A 21,103-nucleotide genomic window follows, 5' to 3' on the forward strand; every position below is an offset into this window, starting at 1 on the left:
TGGGGCTTTGGGGGGAAAAAATAAATAAATAAAAAATTAAATCCTACCAAATACATTTTTTGTTAAAGAGGTGGAAGCCCCTCGGTCCTGGGAGAACAGGAGGGTAGATTAGCAGCAATATTTGGGAGCTGGAAAGCAGAAGGACAAGCCGTAACCGGCTTAGCAGAGCCAAGAGGGCTGGTTCGTAAAACAGCAGCCGGGACAGCTGAGAAGCTACCAGCTGTGCCCCCGAGAGGCTCAGGGACCGGCAGCCTCGCGTGCCTCTGCGCCTGGGGGTGGAGGGGGCGTAAAGAAGGGCACCAAAATGAGAAGGATGGGGTGAAAGATGCCCAGATCCCCTCCCCGGCTCTGTGTGGCTGGGGGCTGCCCACTGCCACTCGGGGTGGTTCTGGATATGCACCGTCACCCAGCAGAAGGCGGGCGGTTTGTTCTCTGGAGGGAAAAGCAGAGAGTCTTGGGACTGGGGTCTGACGGGCACAGGGGAGGGTGTGGGACCAGTATCCCTAACAGGAGGAGAGGTGCTGAATCCTGAAAGCTGCCCTGCCCCCCAGACCTGTCCCCACAGTTCCTCCTCCTTCCTGCCCCCCCCCCCCCCAGGCTCCTGGCCAACTTTATCCTCCAGGCAGAAGACCCAGGGACTTCTCCTGGGGAAACTGGACCAGTGAGGGAGGAAGACTGTAAAGATGCTTGGGGTTCCCCAACGCACAGCCCTCCCAGATCACCCAGGGCCCACCGGCCTTACCACAGGCCCAGTGCTTCTCATTAGGCCTTTTGTTCCCGCTCTTGGTCACGAGGAAGTGACCGAGGCTTACCAAACATTTGGGTACAGTTTATAATAAGGAAGGCAGGCCCCAAACAAAGGGACACAGGAAACTTGGAAGAAACAGAAACACTGCCAGGAGCAGAGAACTTGAAAAAGCTCTCAGGATACCCTCATCGGGCTCAGGGAGGATGTTACGTAGGAACAGGATACATAAAGAGGAACATTTGCAGAGCAGAAACAAGCTCTTGGACATTAAAAACACGGTAGCAGAAGTGAAAAACTCCACTGAACAGTTAGAAGAGAACGCCCAGGGAATCCCCCAGAAAGTAGAAGAAAAGAGAGAGAAAATAGGAGAGGGAAAAATACATGAACTCGTGGGCCAGTCCCAGAGTTTCAGCATCCAGATAATAGGACTTCTGACAAGAATAGAGAAAAAGGAGGCAGGGAAGTCACCAAGGAAATATTTGAAGACAAATTCCCAGACATAATTTTCCACATTGAAGGAGGTTGATTGATGGATGCAGACGCATACCTGAGCACATCCCTGTGAAACTGTAGACTATGGAGGACAGAGAGAAGATCTTGTAAGCTTCTGATGTGAAAAAACAGGTCACTCACCGAGGACTGAGGGTCAGAACACCTCTGGTTCTGGCATTCTTGGAAGCCACAACACAATGGAACAATGCTTCCAAAACTCTGAAGAAGGTTTTCCCTCCTAGAATTCTGTACGCAGCCAAACAATAGGGTCAAATGTGAGGGCAGAAGAAAGACAGCTTTAGAACATGCGAGGCTGCAAAATGTTTACTCCCCTGAACACCTTTTCTTAGAAAGCTACTGAAGGATGTCTTCCACTGAAATGAGAAAGTAAACCAAAGAAGAGCAACACATGGGAGACAGGAAACAGAGATCCAACCTAGAATCAAAGGGAATCTCCAACGTGACAGTGCTGAGGAGCCCAGTGCAGCCAGGAGCAGGACAGGCATGTTGAGGGCATCATCGTCATGTGCCCTGCCATTGTGCCATCTTTTTAACTGGATGAAACTACTGGAGGATATGCCCCAGCACAACAAGGGAGTCTACCAAGAAATAGGGAGCCATGTGATCCCCCAAATTAGGCATCAAACCCCAGGAAAGGCAAAGGGAATCCTAAGGATGTCAGCAAAGGGAAGTCCCAGAATGATGGTTGTGTAGAGGTGTAGGGAATAGCCAGTCCAGATGAAGGGAGAGTAGAGACCTCTGGGAGGGAGTCGCCAATGGAAAGTAATGGAAGCAATCAATTATCTTACATCAGGAGGCCATTAGGAATGGGTTAAATTAGCAACAGTTTCAAGGAAAACCAAGTAAATGAAAAAATCATTAACTCCAGGAAAAAAACAAAAAGAAAGAAAGGAAAATCTGGTATACCACAGTGCTCATCTGTGAATAACGATTGCAGACTCGTAAAACATCGAATACTGAATCTACCAAATTGCAGTATGCCTCTCTTGAGAGGGTGGGGGAAGGGAAGCGGATGGGATGGCGGAGGAAGAGCACTAATTCTTCATCTCTCGAGATAGGAAGGCCATCGATGGTGTCTCAGATGGATAACTTACAAGATAGGACACACACAGTTGCTCAGAACTATGGAGATGTGCACATGCCAGAAAAGTGATTTCCTCCAGTGTGGGCTTCTTGAGGAGTGGTGGGTCAAGGAACCTCTATTTTGTTGTTATACATTTTTTTTGGTTTGTTTTCAGTTTTTAAAAAAATTTTGATATACAGAGAAATGCGTGAAAGATATCAATACTGTTTAACAGGTCTAAGGGATTGGACTGCGTGGGCTTTCTCCCTGATCATAAACTTCCTCCCCTGTTAGAAGCTTTTTAGTATTATTTGAGTTCCTCAATCAGCATATAAAGTAAAAATTAATTTAGCATGAAAAATCTGTGGGGCCGGCCCGGTGGCGCAAGCGGTTAAGTGCGCATGCTCTGCTGTGGCGGCCCGGGGTTCGCAGGTTCGGATCCCAGGCGCGCCCCGACGCACCGCTTGTCAGGCCATGCTGTGGCGGTGTGGAGGAAGTGGAGGAAGTGGAGGAAGTGGAGGAAGATGGGCACGGATGTTAGCCCACAGCCAGTCTTCCTCAGCAAAAAAGAGGAGGATTGGCATGCATGTTAGCTCAGGGCTGGTCCTCCTCACACACACACAAAAAAAACCCCTCTAAATGTGCAGCCTGGGCCGGGTCAGAGGATCACTCCTGCGTCAGTCATTCTTGCGCTGGCCTCTTCAGTCTCCTCCTGAAATGCTCAGGGGCCCTGGAGAGGGACTGCAAAGCAGAAGGGGTCTTGATGGGCTTTCGCTTGTCTGTCAACGTTGATTTCATCGACGCCGGGGGCCCGACTCCCTCCCTGAGTGTCCCAGGCTTCCTCGCCCATTTGGGTCTGTCCCGTTCCCTCCGCAGGACCAGCATGTCAGGACTCTACCTGGTGAAGAGGGGCCGAGAACACAGGAAGCTGGACCTGCACAGAGACTTCACCGTGGCTTCCCCGGCCGAGTTTGTCACGCGCTTCGGGGGGGATCGGGTCATTGAGAAGGTACAGACGGGGCCCCGGCACTCTGGGTGGGGCCGGGTTGGAGTAGGGTGGGACTGCTTCTCTCCTGAGGTGGGAGACCCAGCTTCAGGCTCGTCCTCACGCTGCAGAGAGAGGGCGAGGCCCACCCTTCCGTGAGCGCTTGCTGAGTGCTGGGCGCTGGACTCCATGAGCTTTTCACCCTCACGACAGCCTGAAGCAGTGGGTGCATGACCTCCAGTTCACAGAGGGTGATTCTGAGGCCTCTGAGCAGGTCGAGAGGCTCCCCCAAAGGACCCTGAGGTACCTTCGTGCAAGGGGCTGCTTTCTGGGTTATAGGGAAGCATAAACCCAGCGCTGCCCTCCTGAGGTTTACAGCTCTGAGAGGAGAGGAGGGTCCTGGTGGTCTAGTGGTTAAGATTCGGCGCTCTTAACACCACAGCCTGGGTTCATTTCCTGGTGAGGGAACCACACCAGCTGTCTGTCGCTTGTCATACTGTGGCGGCTGTGTTGCTGTGATGTTGAAAGCTACGCCACTGGGATTTCAGATGTTTTCAGCTGGGTCACCCCTGGTGGACAGGTTTCAGCAGAGCTTCCAGACTAAGACAGACTAGGAAGAAGACCTACTTCCGAAAAAATTGGCCATGAAAACCCTGTGAATAGCAGCAGAGCATTGTCTGAAAGAGCGCCAGAAGGGGAGAAGAGGGTGCAAAAAGACCATCAGGGTTCCGCTCTGCTGCCCACAGGGCGCTAGGAGTCAGAATCAACTCGACAGCACTAACAACAACGAAGAGGAGACGAGACCCATGTACTAGAATCACAGTCAAGACAGGAAACAGCTCAAATTTGCCATTTATGCAGGCTTTTCACATCATTTCCCAGTTAAGGTCCAGTTAAGGACCTGGCCACAGACTAGTTATTCCTGTCGTATTTGTGGAGGAGCTAGGATTCTGAAATTTGACATTGTTGTCCAAAGTCATGCAGCTAGTAAGTGCTAAAGCTGGGATTTGAACCCAGGTCAGTTTGAGTGGCAGGCCTTTTTCTTTCTCATTTTACTTGAAGGTGGTGGTAATAATAATAATAATAATAATAATAATAATAATAATAATAGTAGGAGCAATAGCAGTTGGCATTTTTGAGGGCCTGCTCTGAGCCAGGCATCCTGTTAACTGCTTTTATATCATCATATCTCGTTTAACCCTCCCTGCAGCCATGTCAGTGGGTATTATTTTACAGATGAGGAAACTGAGGCTCAGAGAGGGGAGGTGGCTTGCCCAGGTCTTAGAGCTGGTCAGTGGCGGAGCAGGGATTTGAACCCCGGCCATCGGACTCCAGAGCCCAGGCCCTCACCCCAGCGTCATAAGTGTAGTATTGAGCGGTAGATTCATACAGGCTTCCAAACCTGGCTGCCACTGGACTTGCTGGCTGAAAATACGGATTCCTCTACCTTCTTTCAGACCCGTGGAGGTAGAATCTCCCGGGTGGGGATCCAGAAGCTGCATTTTTGCCACACTCACCGAGACTGCAGCCAGCTCAGGAGGCGGCTGGCACTGAGCCCTCGGGAGCCCAGAGGCTGTGGTGGCTGCCGAAGGCCTCAGCCCGGAGCTGCTGCACTTTCTGGCTTTGGAGTTGACCGTGGCTCGCCCTCTCCTAGGCTCCTCGTGGGAAAGCCGCAGCTGGGAGACTAGAACAGCCAGCCTGTCTGCAGCCGCCTGCTCCCCAGGGGCTCCTGGAGTGTGCTAGAACAGATGGGGCCCTCGCGAGGCCGTCCGTAGCCCTTCCCTCCTGTCCAAGCCTTGCTGTGGGAATAAGATCGAGCAAGCCGAAGCCCAGCTGTTTGTCATCACTCCTCAGGAGCTGTTTTTGAAAGGAGAGAGAATGCTGAACCTGAGTGGGAGCTCTAGGGTCCATCTGCTGTGGCCGCTCACAGGATGTGACATCTGGGCTCGGTTTCCCCTTCTGTAAAATAGAGGTGATCACATCCCAAATCTCTAAGGAGACTTGTCCTCCAAGGCTGTCATAAAGATTAGTAAGTGATGGAAGGGCCTTAAAATTATGGACTTGCTATGTAAGTCGGAGCTTTGAAGCCATATACCTTTTTTTTTTTTTTTTAAGTAGAAGACTAGAGCTTGGTTTTATTTCTTAGAGAGCAAGCTAAGAGGTTGGCCAGTCTGAGCTCCTCATGTGGTGATGAAGCTCAGAGAGGGAAGGCATCCACCTGATGCCACACAGCAAGTTCATGACACCAGTGAGAACTGAAACCAGGACCCCTTTAGTTGCTCTCTGTTGTTGCAGACAGCCAGTGTTACTGCCCTTCTTCTTTACCAAATCTGGTAACCTTCAGGGTGCAGAGGCAGCCACAGGAGGGCAGTTCAGAGCACAGGTCAGACTGGAGGGCTCCAGTCCCAGCTCTGCCGCTTATTAGCTGTGTGACTTGGGCAAGTGCCCTAACTCCTGAATTTTAATGTCTTTAATCCCAAATAGGGATAATAACACAATCTCTTTCAAAGTGCTGTTATGAGGATGAAATGAAATAATGCTGGCAAAATACATTGTACTGAGCTTGGTACATACTAAACACTCAAAAAATGTTAAGGGCAATCATGATGGTGTCAAAGGAAGGAATCAAAAATCATTCATCTGGGCCGGCCCTGTGGCTTAGTGGTTAAGTGCGCGCGCTCCGGTGCTGGCGGCCCGGGTTCGGATCCCGGGCGCGCACCGACGCACTGCTTCTCCGGCCATGCTGAGGCCGCGTCCCACGTACAGCAACTAGAAGGATGTGCAGCTATGACATACAACTATCTACTGGGGCTTTGGGGGAAAAATAAATAAATAAATTTAAAAATTTATTTAAATTAAAAAAAATTTAAATTTAAATTAAAAAAATAAAAAAAAATCATTCATCTTTCCATCCTTCCAGTCAACCCTCCATCCATGCATCCATCCAATCGTCCATCCATCCGTCCATTTATTCATCCATCCAATCATCCATCCATCCATCCATCCACTTATTCATCCATCCATCCATCCAATCACCCCTCCGTCCATCATTCCATTCCATCATCCATCCATCCATCCGTCCGATCATTCATTCATGCAGCCTGCAGTCTTTGAGCACCTGCTCTGTGTTGGGCTGTGTGCTGTAGAAATACAAAGAGGAATGACGTGCTCCAGGTAAAGCAGGAGGCTCTGCAGTGGTGAGATGGACCCTAGGGTAGCACGCACCCTCCAGTGCAGGTCAATGTGCAGCTCCCGCCCCTTCCTTGTTTTCTCTGTCTAGGTGCTCATCGCCAACAATGGCATCGCCGCCGTGAAGTGCATGCGTTCCATCCGCAGGTGGGCCTACGAGATGTTCCGCAACGAGAGAGCCATCCGGTTTGTAGTCATGGTGACCCCAGAGGACCTGAAGGCCAACGCAGGTACCTGGGCCTTGACTTCCTCCCCTTGCCATGCCCAATCCTTAGCTACCCTCACCTCCTCCACCCAACCTGGGCAAGTCCATGCTAGACCCCAAACAGAGTCCCAGGGTATCTCTCATCAGCCTGTATTGATTTGCCCTTTTTTCTCTATTTAATTAAAGTGTCTGCTGATAACAAGAGCTACCCATGTGCCTTATAAAAATACAAATGGTTAACAGGCAAAGTAGAAATCCCATCTTTGAGAAATTTGGTGTGTCTTCCTCCAGATGTTTCTTCTTGCAGGTGTATGTGCTGTATTTCAATCATTCACTTGTTTTTCTATTCTTTGTCTATCTACATCTCTTAGCATAGATCAGTCTATAAATAACTCTTGGACAATTTGCTTTTTTCCCTGAACATTTTTTTCAGATCTTTCTCCACACAGCAGTCAAACTGATCTTTTAAAAACACAGCTCAGGTCCCGTCAGCCCCTTCCGTAAATGCTTCAGAGGCTGCAATGCTGTCTCTTGCACCAGCTACCTCGGCCCCCTGGGCCCTCCCAGAGGGCAGGCCCTGGGCTCTGCTCTGCACAGACACACAACAAACAGTGAGGACAGGTTTGATTGTCAGTCCCATTTTACAGATGAGACAGTCGAGGCTCAGGGACATAAATCATTTGCCCAGGGTCATACAACCAGTGTGTGGTACAGGCAGGATTGGAACCGGGTCTGAGTCCGGAGCCTTATCCTGTGGGGTCTCCCATCATGCTCAGACTGAAACTCCAGAGCCTCGCTCAGGCCAGTGAAGGCCCCACATGACTCAGCCCCTGCCGGCCTCCTGGCCCGGTCTCCTGCCTCTCACCCTCCATCTCCGGGGCCCAGTCACAATGGCCTTGTTGGTTCCTGGGCCGGCCGCGGTCTTTCTTGTCTCAAAGCCTTGGAACGTGCTGGACTTTCTGCTGACAGTGCTTTTCCCCGAAGCTCTTTGCACAGCAGGCCTCCACTCGCCCCCCACCCCAGAGAGCCCTGGCACTGACCACGGTCTGTGGTTATCGGGTTTGTGTTCCTGTTTCTCTTCTCCGACAGGAGGGTGAAGCCCAGTGAGGAAAAGGAGCTGGTCTGACGTCTCACTTTATCATCTCTGGGGCCTCCCGGGTCACCGACACTCGTGTGTTTGATACACATTGGAGGCAGGCAATCCGGAAGGAACCATTGCTCTTGGGTTTCTTTCCAAGTCTGCACAGAAAGTTCCACATTGCTCCTTCTCAGGATCTTAGAGAATTCCATAGTACAGCCGTACTAACCTTTGACTTCAGATTGAGGCAAACTTTTCAAGTTCAAAACGCTGCCCAGTGTACATCCTCTTACATCATACTTTGGCTTTGTTGATGAGTGATTTTTTTTAGGATATATTCCTGGAAGTGGAATTTCTGGCTTAAAGAGCATGAATGTTTTATTTTATTTATTTATTTATTTATTTATTTATTTTTTATGAGGAAGATTGGCCCTGAGCTAACGTCTGCCAATCCTGCTCTTTTTGCTGAGGAAGACAGGCCCTGGGCCAACATCCATGCCGATCCTCCTCCACTTTATATGGGACGCTTTATATACACTTTATATAGGCCACAGCATGGTCTAACAAACAGTGCGTCGGTGCGTGCCCAGGATCCGAACCAGCGAACCCTGGGCCGCCACAGTGGAGCGCGCGCACTTAACCACTTGCGCCACTGGGCCGGCCCCAAGCGTGAATGTTTTAGAATCAAAACATTGTATTGTATTCTGCCTTAAAAAGGAAGGAATTGCTGACACAGCAGCAACACACAGCTACAACATGGATGAAACTTGAGGACATTATCTAAGTGCAATAAGCCAGTCACAAAAAGACAAATACTGTATGATTCCACTTATATGAATACGTCCCTAGAGTAGTCAAATTCATAGACACAGAAAGCAGAATAGTAGTTGCCAGGGGCTGAGGGGAGGTGAAAAAGAGGAGTTTCGTTTCATGAGTATAGAGTTTCAGATTTGCAAGATGAAAAAGCTCTAGAGATCTGTTTCACACAATGTGAACATACTTAACACGACTGAGCTGTACACTCAAAAAATGAGTAAGATGGTAACTTTTATGTTATGTGTTTTTTCTATGATTAAAAACAAACCTTGGGGCCAGCCCCGTGGCTTAGCGGTTAAGTGCGCGCACTCCGCTGCTGGCGGCCCGGGTTCGGATCCCGGGCGCGTGCTGATGCACTGCTTCTCCGGCCATGCTGAGGCTGCGTCCCACATACAGCAACTAGAAGGATGTGCAGCTATGACCTACAACTATCTACTGGGGCTTTGGGGGAAAAAATAAATAAAGAAAGAAAATTATAAAAAACAACAAGCCTTGTATTGTTTAATATCAAAACAATATTAAGATAAACTTTAGATAGGAATTTTTTTAAAAACGCATCTCTAATCCCACTATCTTGATAGCTTGCTTCCTTCTTTTTTGTTCCCCTCCAGGCCTTGTCCAGACACACATATATTTTCACATAAAGTCATATTCGGTTTCTTTCAAATTATCATACTCGTTTGTCTCTTTTTGCCCTACAATCTTCACGGTTATGCTTTCAATGGCCGTACATAGTCCTGCCGTCAAATTCATTCTCTCAGTGTTTTTTCCTGTTCTCTCCCGTTTGATTCCAGAGTACATCAAGATGGCAGATCAGTACGTCCCCGTCCCAGGAGGGCCCAACAACAACAATTACGCCAACGTGGAGCTGATCGTGGACATTGCCAAGAGAATCCCTGTGCAGGTAAGTCAGACAGGACACCCCAGTCTGCCCACAGGGGTTCATGCTCTGAGCTCTGGAGCAACTCGATTCCACAGTTCGGGTCCTATGAGACTCCGAAATCCAGGGCTGATAGGACTTAGCAAAGAGCTTCCGGTGTGTGATGGGAAGCGGGTTCTTGAAGGAAGATCTTTGTTCATGCCTCTCTGTATTTGCAGGCGGTGTGGGCTGGCTGGGGCCATGCTTCCGAAAACCCCAAACTTCCAGAGCTCCTGCGCAAGCACGGGATTGCTTTCTTAGGTAGAGTGTGTCTCCATCAGATACGTGGGAAGTGGGGTGTTGCTGGGACACCCAGCTGGGTCGGAGTCTCTTTCTAGAGCAGCCCTGTGAGGTGGGGGTCAGTTTGATATCCCCACCTCACACTTTCCTTGTCAGGAGCAAGCAAGTCCAGGGGTGGGAGGGCACGTGGGAGGTTAGCCAGCCCAGGGACATAGGAGCCGTTACCATGGTTACCACAGCAGAATGATGCTGGGGCAAGCAGAACCCTCTGCTAGCGTTCCTGTTGGTACTGAGATACCAGCCACGTTCAGATTTCTAACGAGGTTTGGAGGTCACATTTCTGATAAGGCAACAACTTTGCTTGGGCTGTTCTTAGGCCTTTGGAATGCCCTAACTCCTTGGGACCAGAGCCCCTCGTGTCTGCTACTTATTAGGTAAAATGATACTTATTGTCTGTGGCATCTGTTTGTCTCAGGATTTGTATTTGTATTTATAAACTTTGCACAGTTATGCTCTCTGACATCCTTGTGTGGTTTAGGGGACTCATTTACCATCCGCAATAAATCCCTGCTGCTGCTCCCTGCCTCTGGCCCCGCGACACAGACTTGTGTATGAAGCAGCTCAGTGCAAATCAATACCTGCTATTCCCCTGAGGGTCTGCCTGGTGACCTGTGCCCACTGATGTTTTCTTTGTCCATGGTCTCTGATTGGCTGTCATTATCCCTCATTTTTAACTCCTCTGGAGGTTGATGGTACAGCCCAGGAGCTGGCAAACTACAGCCCACAGGCCAAATCCGGCCCACTGCCTGCTTTTGTAAATAAAGTTTTATTGAAACACGGCCCTGCTCATTCATTTATGTATTGCCTATGACTTATTATAAAAACAGTTTGCCAACCCATGGTCTAGTTTTTTGAAGTGCTAGCTTGCTCCCGTGGTCTAGCTTTTTGTCTTTCCCCCCAAGTGAGCTTTGTGTATGCCACGTAGCTTAGGTTGTAACTCACATGAGGTTTACAGTCCACATGTGTTGAAGGTGACTGATGGAATAGCAGACTAATAGATTTTTTTTCTTCCTTTACTTGATGTTAAACTCTGTGAAGCTGGGACCTGAGTGCTTTTCTTTGTGCGCTTGGTTGGTATGTGGCTGTGAGGGGCTTGTGGCTGACTCTATTCTGCCTTCCCCCATGTCCTTCATCTCTTAGGCCCTCCCAGTGAGGCCATGTGGGCCCTGGGAGATAAGATCGCCTCCACCATCGTGGCCCAGACGCTGCAGATTCCAACGCTGCCCTGGAGTGGAAGTGGTAAGGGGCCTTTGGGGGAACTCCTCAGCCCAGTGTTGCTAATGCAAGCAGAGGGGGTGACAGGAGTATGCTTTTTTAATTGTTTCATCTAAGTTTTTAAAATTGTTAAAGTGGCACAATTTCATTGTAGACAGCTTAGAAAATATGAGAAGTACAAAAAAGAAATAGGAATCGTCCATAATCCTATGACCCAATGTCAAACATTTGTTACATTGTAGGTGTCCACCTTTCCAGCCTTTTTTCTAGGCACATCCTTTAAAACACCAGAGACCTTATATTTACTAGTTTGTGGCTTGTTTTTTCTCACTAGTCCTTCTATGTTGATAAATACACTTTACAACATTTAAAATGCCTGCATAGGATTATATCATACAGATATACCATAATTTACTTAACAATCTCTGTAGGTATACATTTAGCTTGTTTCCGATTTATTGAAAATATTAAAAGTAATGGAGCCTTGATAATCTTGTAGCTAAATCTCTATGTACATTTTAATTATTTCTTTAGGATAAATTCCTAAGAGTGGAGTTTCTAGGATAAATGAAAAAATAAACAAGAAAAAGCCTCAGGAGTTTCCTATTCAATTTGATTTTTTTCCTCTAAAGATTGAATTTTAAATTTGGAGTGGAAAGTTTGTTTTTGTTTTTTTTTTAAATCTCCACAGCATTTTGGAAAGTACTGATTCACATACATATGACTCCAGGGGGTAGAATTGGGATATTTTTGGATTCAGGTTAATATGGTTGTTCTTGGTAGACTCAGTCTGAATTTCTTAAGCTTGATTTCCCATTCAAGGGTGAGTCAGTCCTTAAGAGAATTAAAAGCCACTGTGGGAAGCTAAAGGAACGGGTCTGTATTCCCTTGGTCCCAAGGCCGGGTCTAGAGCAGCTGTGGTGAGGAGGGCCCTGTGGTTTCTGTGTTGTGTGTGTCTCTGCCGTCCTGGGGAGGATTCAGCTCTCTTTGTGACTCTCCAGGTCTGACGGTGGAGTGGGCGGAAGACGATCTGCAGCAGGGGAAAAGAATCAGTGTCCCAGAAGACGTTTACGACCAGGGTTGCGTGAAAGACGTAGACGAGGGCTTGGAGGTAAACGCAGAGCCCGGGGGGGACCGGGAGCCAGAACCTTCTCATTGCCCTGGTAGTGGTGGACACTGTCTAACCTCTAAAGAGGTCTCTTTGTCCTTCACCCCCAGGCGGCAGAAAAAATTGGTTTTCCGTTGATGATCAAAGCTTCTGAAGGTGGCGGAGGCAAAGGAATCCGGAAGGCGGAGAGTGCCAAGGACTTCCCAATCCTTTTCAGACAGGTGAGCTGTTCTTGCTGTGTAGTTTTCCATACGTCTTTGGGAACTGTGTTTGTTCAATTGTTGGCCACCAGACTATTTCCATTAGCATTACTGTGTCACCATCAAGAGGCATTTCTGGGAGCTGGATTATCGCTATGTTGGGTTCCTAAGCAAATGTGTACATTTTCACTCCCAGAAGTCCACCGTTTGTGTTGATCTGTATACCACTTCCTTAGATGTTCAATTCAGTGAATCGGTGTGTCTGTCAATGATTTCAGAGATACAGGGTCAGAATATCTGTCTGTGACTATATTTGTCGGTCAGGAGATGGGATATTTTGTAAATTTCAGTAGTCTTAGTGTTTTTAACATTTCTAGGTGATTGATTTTTATTGTAGGAACTAAATGTATATTTACTTATTTGTAGCTGGTTTTCCACTTTTAAAACATTATGCCTATTATTGGTGATGTTTTAAATAATTTATGCTGACAATCCTCCCATTCTTAACCCAACTATTTTAATATTTCTAGGTTTTCTTCTAGACCTCGTTTACGTGTATCTTTTTAAAGAGTTATGTTTGGTCCACCCAATATTTTGATCTATATTTAAAAATTTCTAATTTGTAGATCATGAACATATTTACCATGTTGTTCCAGTTCTTACAATTATTTTGATGATTATATGGTATTCTTATATGGCCATAGTCTTATTTATCGAACTTTTCCTTTTTTTGTTAAATGTTAGGATTTTTCCATTTTCATTATCATGAATAATGCTACCATAGTATAATATGGTATTTAATACTATAAATAATGCTTAGCTTTTTTTCTTCTTCTGAATTATTTTCTTGGGGAAAGACCATGGGAGGAGATGAGCTTAGTTAAATAGCGTGTACTTTACACGCACTTATGAATACATATCAGTAAATTGCTTTCTGAAAAAGTATACCAATTATGCAGCTGTGGGCAATGAGTGACTGTTATATTAAGTAGTATTTTCACTACCACGTGTCTCCACTGGGGTGTACTGATTTTGGGGTATTTTGGGGGAAGAATTTATATTTTCGGGAAAGTTGCAGCGCTAGTACAGAGTTCCCATCTACCCTTCACTGTTCCCCCACTGTTAACATCTTCCGTGACTACACCATGTTTGTCTCAACTGGGAGATGAGCAGTGGTACGTTTCCAGCGAGTAAGCCCCAGACTTGGTTGGATCTCGCCAGTTTTCCCCACTGATGGCTTCCTTCTGTTCCAGGATCCAGGCCTGGATCCCACATTACATTTGGGAGTTGGACAGATTTTAAAGCTTTTTTCTTTCTCTTTTTAAAATAGAGTTTACTTTGTAGAGCAGTTTTCAACTTACAGCAAAATTGAGTGGAAAGTTCCCATACACGCTTGACCTCCCCCAAGCTTTCTTCTTTTAATTACATGAGTGCAATACGGAAATGTTCTTAATGTAAAAAATCAAACACTTCAATGGTATGTTAAGAATAAAGAAGGAAGATTCCCTTTTCCCCATTACCTCCCAACCCCTCCCTCTCTTTTCAGCACTTTTTTTAATGTACTTTTACAAAGATGTTCATATAATTCTGTTCTACTATTTTTCACCTAAGTGGGGTCATCCCACATATTATTGCAACTTATTTTTTTTTTTTTTTGCTTGATTTCTCTTAGGAATCATTCCATGTGAATACTTATTTCTACATCATCTTTCTCTAAGAATCTCTGTGGGGCTGGCCCGGTGGCATAGTGGTTAAATTCGCATGCTCTGCTTCAGCGGCTCAGGGTTCGTGGGTTCGGATCCTGGGTGCAGACCTACACAGTGCTCATCAAGCCATGCTGTGGCAGCGTCCCACATACCAAAAGTAGAGGAGTCTTGGTACATATGTTAGCTCAGTGACAATCTTCCTTAAGCAAAAAGAGGAAGATTGGCAACAGATGTTAGCTCAGGGCCAATCTTCCTCTCTAAAAAAAAGAAAAAGAAAAAAAGAATCTCTAGATGACATACTTATAAGACAGTGCCTTTCAGCCATTGAAAGGATGGAGTAAGTCAACCTGTAGGTTCCACCGTGGAGAGCTGGCTGAGAGAGTGCACTGAGTAGGAGGAAAAGAAAGCTTACAGAGTTGTGCGTTATGGTCCTATTTTTGTTTAGAAAAACATTCTCTGTGTGTATATTACTGAACGTGTAGCAGGAAACCAGTTTGTACACCCAACTCTTCAACTCTTTTTTAAGTTTTAAATTTTTTTTTTTGGAAGCTAACATCTGTGCCCATCTTCCTTTATTTTGTATGTGGGACGCCGCCACAGCACGGCTTGATGAACAGCGTATAGGTCAACACCCAGGATCCAAACCTGCGAACTGCAGGCCGCTGAAGCAGAGCGTGTGAACTTAACCACTACGCCACCAGGCCAGCCCCTGTACACCCAACTCTTAACCAGTTAACTCTTTACCACATTAACTCTTAGCCACATTAACTCTTTTTTTTTTTTTTGTGAGGGAGATCAGCCCTGAGCTAACATCCGTGCTAATCCTCCTCTTTTTTTGCTGAGGAAGACCGGCTCTGAGCTAACATCTATAGCCAATCCTCCTCCTTTTTTTAATCCTTCCCCAAAGCCCCAGTGGATAGTTGTATGTCATAGTTGCACATCCTTCTAGTTGCTGTATGTGGGACGTGGCCTCAGCATGGCTGGAGAGGCGGTGCATCGGTGCGCGCCCGGGATCTGAACCCAGGCCGCCAGTAGCGGAGCGCGCGCACTTAACCGCTAAGCCACGGGGCCGGCCCAGCCACATTAACTCTTAACAGCACATAAACTCTTAACCAGTTTGTACATCCAACTCGAAACTGCACATTGTCTTCAGGAGATGGGACTGTGGGGAAATTTCACGTCCTACATTATGTATTTTGACAATGTTTGACTTAAAACAATGGGAATGAAATGTCTGTGAGAGAGGTAAAACAGAACTAAAAGATCAACAAAGTCGTGGATGTCACTGCCGTGGTTTCATTCTCTTTGGAGAACTTCCTGCTCGGCCCCTGGTTCCCTAGAGAAGAGTCAGCCTCTCTGCCTGTCCCCCAGGTGCAGAGCGAGATCCCAGGCTCCCCGGTCTTTCTCATGAAGCTGGCCCAGCACGCCCGCCACCTGGAGGTCCAGATCCTCGCTGACCAATACGGGAATGCTGTGTCTCTGTTTGGGCGAGACTGCTCCATCCAGCGGAGGCATCAGAAGATCATCGAGGAGGCGCCAGCCACCATCGCCACACCTGCCGTGTTCGAGTTCATGGAGCAGGTGGGCTCTGCAGAGCTCGGGGGGCAGCCACGGGGGCACCGTTTCAGCTCAGAGCCAACAAGAGCTCCCTACGGTCTGAATGCCAAAGTGGGGCGGTGTCCAAGACGATACTGGGGGCTTGTCATTGAGATGATTTCGACCTTTCATGGGTTTATTGGAGTCTGACCCATGAGGTCCCAAAGTAATTTACACAGAGCATGTGCTCAGTCTGCATTTGCTGGGAGAACTAATAAGCCACCATTAAAATAATTCGAGAAACTCACTAGAAACCCCTCGGTCTCTTTCTTTGTAGTGTGCCGTCCGCCTGGCCAAGACCGTGGGCTACGTGAGCGCAGGGACGGTTGAATACCTCTACAGCCAGGATGGCAGCTTCCACTTCTTGGAGCTGAATCCCCGCCTGCAGGTGGAACACCCCTGCACAGAGATGATCGCCGATGTCAACCTGCCGGCTGCCCAGCTACAGGCGAGGAAACGGGCTCCAAGCCCTGGGGCTCCTTCCGCCCAGGGTGGGGTTCCCTGTCCTGCTCAGATTAGGCCTTCCTGCCCATCTCTTGGCCAGCTGGCCCTGGGAGAGACTGTTCTGATGTGTGAGCAACTCTGGGAGCCACGCTGAGAGCCACGGAGGCTGAGAACCCTCCATGACGTGTTTGTCACGTTTGTCTGGCCACATAGTCCTTTGAGAAACTTCTCCCTGGAAAAATATATTTTATATAATTTCAATACATTTGTGGACCCCCTGATTTCATAGACCCAGAGAAGTATTTCTCAGCCTTTTTTTCATGATTGCCCCCTTAAGGAGCCCTTTTAGACAATTTTTCCCCTAATTTCTCCCATGTGAAATTTGAATATCACAGGTACCCTGTGTATCTGTTTGGATACTGTAGATATCTCTGTGCTTTATGCATACACAGAGTAAGATTTTTTTCATCTCCAAGAGCAAATATTTGCCCCCTTGGGGGTAGTATCACCTCCCCTTGAGACTCATGACCCAGAGGTAGGAACTCCTGCGTTAATGGGAACTCTTCAATTTTTTTATTAGTATCTCCTTCCTTCCTCTCTTTCTTTCTTTCTTTGAACTTCGCCAGAATTTTTTTTTAATTTCATCTATTTATTTCTTTTAGTTTGAAAAGTTTCAGAAATGCCACAGGAATAATACAACTAATACCCATCTAGGTGACCCTGTACCTAGATCCCCAGTGGTCAGTATCCTGGCAGCTTTCCTTTCTCTCTCTCTAGTTGTGTATTTGTATAATTTTTTTTTTTTTGGCTCAACCTTTTGAGAGATGTTTTGACTTGAACCTTCATGCCACTTTGTCCCTAAATACGAGTAGAAGGACCTCCTGAGAACAAGATCATTCTGGTACAAGACCACAATAAAATTACGACCCGGGAAATACAGCATTGAGCCACCTCATGTCTCTGTAATGTTACCGTCCATGTTAAAATTCTCCCGGTTGTCCCAGTCATGTCCCTAATTTATAGCTGTTTTGGTTTATTTGTTCTTTAAATCCAGGATCCAGTCCAGGACCACCCGTTCCATTTCCTTGTCACGTCTCTTTGGTCTCTAATCGGGAACCATTCCTCAGTCTTTTCCTTCCGTTCTTGACATGGGCATTTGTGAAGAGTTCAGGCAGAACGTCCCTCAGTTTGGATCTGATTGTTTCCTCCCAATTAGAGTCGCTTAAGCATTTTGGCAGAGGTAACACAGGTGATGTTGGGTCCTTCTCATGTGTCACATCAGAAGACAGCCTGTTATGTTGGATTGCTTGGTTAAGCTGGTGTCCATAATTGTCTTTTTCGTTTGTTTTTTGTTTTATTTGTGGAAGATTGGCCCTGCGCTAACATCTGTTGCCAATCTTCCTCTTTTTCTTTTTTCTCCCCAAAGCCCCAGTACATAGTTGTGTATCATAGTGGTAGAGTTGTAGCTCTTCTGTGTGAGACGCTACCTCAGCATGGCTTGATGAGCGGTGAGTAGGTCCGTGCCCAGGATCCGGACCAGCACACCCTGGGCTGCCAAAGCGGAACGCGTGAACTTTTAACCACTGTGCCACCGGGTGGCCCCCGTAATTGTCTTTTTTTCACTTATTGTTCTAGCCCAGTTTTCCCTGCATCCTTCACCAAACCTTTAGTTCTGCAGCTGGACCCTTTACCTTCTCATTTCCCGTAGCACTAAGCATCTTTAACTTTATTTGAAAAACGCACATATTTTCCTGTTGTGTGATGTTGTTTTATGAATATTGCTTCTTTTCCCAATGACACTCTTTGTTCTGTGGGAGCAGAGTGAAGCCTTTTGTCTTTTTCTTTCTTTGCCTCTCCTGCCACCGTGCTGCACAGTGTTGTGTGCACCGTGTCGCATGCACAGTGTCGTGTGCACGGTTGGGTGCTCAGTGAATCTGCAGTCATTCAGTGCACCCCTTCCTCCATCGCCTCTAGCGCTGTGGTCAGTGGTAGGGGCCAGGGTTTGAGTGGGACTGACAGTCATGGGACGGGTTTCTTGATTTCAGATCGCCATGGGCGTGCCGCTGCACCGGCTGAAGGACATCCGGCTTCTGTACGGAGAGTCACCATGGGGGGTGACACCCATTTCTTTTGAAACCCCTTCCAACCCACCCCTCGCGCGAGGCCACGTCATTGCAGCCAGAATCACCAGTGAAAACCCGGATGAGGCAAGTTGTGGGGGGCCCCTGCATTTCCACCATCTGCAGTCTCTGAGTGTGGGGCAGACCCCTAACATTAGCCTTGGACGAGACACCCAGGCTTCTTGTTTTTTTTTTTTTTTTTTTTTTTTTTTTAAAGATTTTATTTATTTAATTTTTTCCCCCCAAAGCCCCAGTAGATAGTTGCATGTCACAGCTGCACATCCTTCTAGCTGCTGTATGTGGGACCCGGCCCCAGGATGGACGGAGAAGTGGTGCCTCTATGCGCACCCGGGATCCGAACCCGGGCCACCAGCATTGCAGTGCGCGCACTTAACCACCAAGCCACAGGGCCGGCCCATCCCAGGCTTCTTGTTTTACAGACGAAAAAACTGAGGTGTGGGAAGGGACAGGGTTTATTGACATGTAGTGTGTGCCAGGCAATGGACAGAGCCCTTAGTGCATCTCACTGCTCACTTACACAGCAACACCGCTCCTGGGCGTTGTTAGCCCGCCTTTCAGCTCAGGAGGCAACCTGCGTAATGCCCACACCTGGGACCTGCTGAGGCCATGGCCAGGCCTCATCTGTGGACTCTAAAGCCCGTGTCCATCTTTGGGTCGAGCAGCCAGGCTTAGAGCCTGGGCTCTTGGATGTCTGGCCCCATGAACTTTTTTTTTTTTTTTGGTGAGGAAAATTGTCACTGAGCTAACATCTGTGCCCATCTTCCTCTATTTTTTTGTATATGGGATGCCACCACAGCATGGCTTGATGAGCTGTGCGTAGGTCCATGCCCAGGATCCGAACCCGGGAACCCCAGGCTGCTGAAGCGGAGCACACGAACTTAACCACTACGCTACCGGGCTGGCCCCACCATGAACTTTTTACTGCGACATAAACGCAGTCTGGCCCGTTGTAAGGAGTCCCTTGGTGGCTTGTTCTTACTTGAACCTAAAGAAAACGACCAGCTGGCATCTGTCACAGTTTACATGCTTACTAACGGTTGATTGTCACGCAATCTCCATCATCTACTGCAGCTTAATTATTTAATGATTACTTTCAAGAGACTTGGAGTGAGAGAGGTTTGTTTTTTCCCCCTCTCTCTTTTGATTAATGAATTTTAAACTACAGTAGCTATATTAGTTTGGGATCTTTGGCTCCAAGCAAACAACTGACTCTGGTGGTGGACAAGCAAAATGAGAGATTTTCAGAGGGATCATGGCATGTTCGCAGGTGCCTGGGAGGGTGGAGGACCAGGTGTGGAAACAGCCCAGGCACCTGGAACTCTCCATCTCTCACCTCCAGGCACCTCTGCCAAAATGAGTGCCTCCATCTTGTACTTCAAGACCCCTAATCCCAGTAACAGGGTCTGCGTCCGCGCCCCCTACCAAAATTATACTCAGGAGGGTGGGCCATCCCCCCAAAGGGAATTAGGTGTGTGTTAGCCTCAGCAAGGGCTAACGCTGGATTTCTTTATCTGCCAGAATTTTCTTAATCCAGAATTGGAAATCCAACTCCTCTTTTGTTTAAACTTTTTATTATTGACAATGTCAAGCATATAAAATCAGAATGTACCTTCACTCAGCTCCAAAAATGATCAGTGTTCACTCATATTGTATCTATCCCTCTTCTCCTAATGCCAACTTGGTTTTTTCTTTAATAGTTTTTTTTTTTTGGTGAGGAAGATCGGCCCTGAGCTAACATCTGCCAATCCTCTTCTTTTTTTGCTGAGGAAGATCGGCCCTGGGCTAACATCCGTGCCCATCTTCCTCTACTTTATATGGGACACTGCCACAGCATGGCTTGCCAAGCAGTGCATCGGTGCGCGCCTGGGATCCGAACTGGCGAACCCCAGGACGCCGCAGCGGAGCGCACACACTTAACCGCTTGCACCACCGGGCCGGCCCCTTTAATAGTTTTTTTAAAGTAAAAATTCTGTGCATTGACGTGCTCACATGGATATACCCATAGATACATGCACCCCGTCCACTAGTGAGAGGTAACAATGTTTTATTGATCAGGTTAAGTTTCTGGCTATGATTGGGGTTCTTGGGTTTTCCTAGGATTTAATTCTGATGCAAATATATCTGGAGTAATGCTTTCTTCCATTTTGCTTTTTCTGTCTGGGTTCCAGGGGTTTAAGCCGAGCTCTGGAACGGTCCAGGAACTGAACTTCCGCAGCAGCAGGAATGTGTGGGGTTATTTCAGCGTGGCTGCGACCGGTGGCTTACACGAGTTTGCTGATTCCCAGTTTGGGCACTGCTTCTCCTGGGGAGAGAACCGGGAAGAGGCCATTTCGTCAGTATCTCCCTGCTCCCCTCCTTTGCTCCCCCCACCCTTCCTTCCCACCTCCCCCGCCCCCTTCCCTCCTTCTCTCCTTCCCTCCCTTCCTTCACGAGACTAAAAGTTTAGCCTGCGGCTTCAGACGGATGGAGGTGAATCACAGAGCAGACCCTATTGTAAACACCCTGTGCTGGGGTCCAAGAACCAAGTCTGCCCTCTTCCTGGATTTGAGATCCAAAAGTAAAATGAGCTCACCAAGGCCGTTTGGTCTTGAACTTATTACAGGTCAGATGTGAAGGAGATCAAAAGAATGTTCAAGATGATTCCAAAAGTTTAAATGGTGCTGAGAACTATAGCTTTTTTAAAAAGGTGGGGGGGGGGCCTCAGAGAAACCCCACATTGACAAAGGGGCCCCCAAGTTCCACAACACCCACATCTTACATTTCTCCTGCCTTGACAAAAGGGTAAAAACCAGTTCACTTTGTAATTAAACATTCTTGTGTGGGTGGATAACCGCCCTTTAGAGAGAAAAATCCCAAAGACATTGTGGACGTTTCATT

General features: G+C 47.5%; 1 protein-coding gene across 11 annotated transcripts in view; it reads left to right on the top strand.

Annotated features, from left to right (window-relative positions):
• The window catches only part of ACACB (acetyl-CoA carboxylase beta), a 99,333-nt gene that overhangs the window by 24,342 nt on the left and 53,888 nt on the right, over positions 1-21,103 (top strand). For 10 of the 11 annotated variants that reach the window (XM_087424070.1, XM_087424063.1, XM_087424062.1 and 7 more), the window contains 11 exons: positions 3,201-3,333; positions 6,590-6,728; positions 9,392-9,501; positions 9,696-9,777; positions 10,957-11,055; positions 12,033-12,142; positions 12,250-12,360; positions 15,417-15,626; positions 15,919-16,089; positions 18,131-18,292; positions 20,395-20,558. In XM_087424070.1, the coding sequence (XP_087280196.1) occupies positions 3,201-3,333; positions 6,590-6,728; positions 9,392-9,501; positions 9,696-9,777; positions 10,957-11,055; positions 12,033-12,142; positions 12,250-12,360; positions 15,417-15,626; positions 15,919-16,089; positions 18,131-18,292; positions 20,395-20,558 (1,491 nt within the window). Of the gene's footprint in view, positions 1-3,200; positions 3,334-6,245; positions 6,484-6,589; positions 6,729-9,391; positions 9,502-9,695; positions 9,778-10,956; positions 11,056-12,032; positions 12,143-12,249; positions 12,361-15,416; positions 15,627-15,918; positions 16,090-18,130; positions 18,293-20,394; positions 20,559-21,103 lie in introns of those variants that run through there. The other variant, XM_087424069.1, reaches the window with a different exon arrangement.

Source organism: Ceratotherium simum, chromosome 35, assembly GCF_057802395.1.
Source record: "Ceratotherium simum simum isolate JZ-2026a chromosome 35, ASM5780239v1, whole genome shotgun sequence".
Taxonomy (NCBI): Eukaryota; Metazoa; Chordata; class Mammalia; order Perissodactyla; family Rhinocerotidae; genus Ceratotherium; species Ceratotherium simum.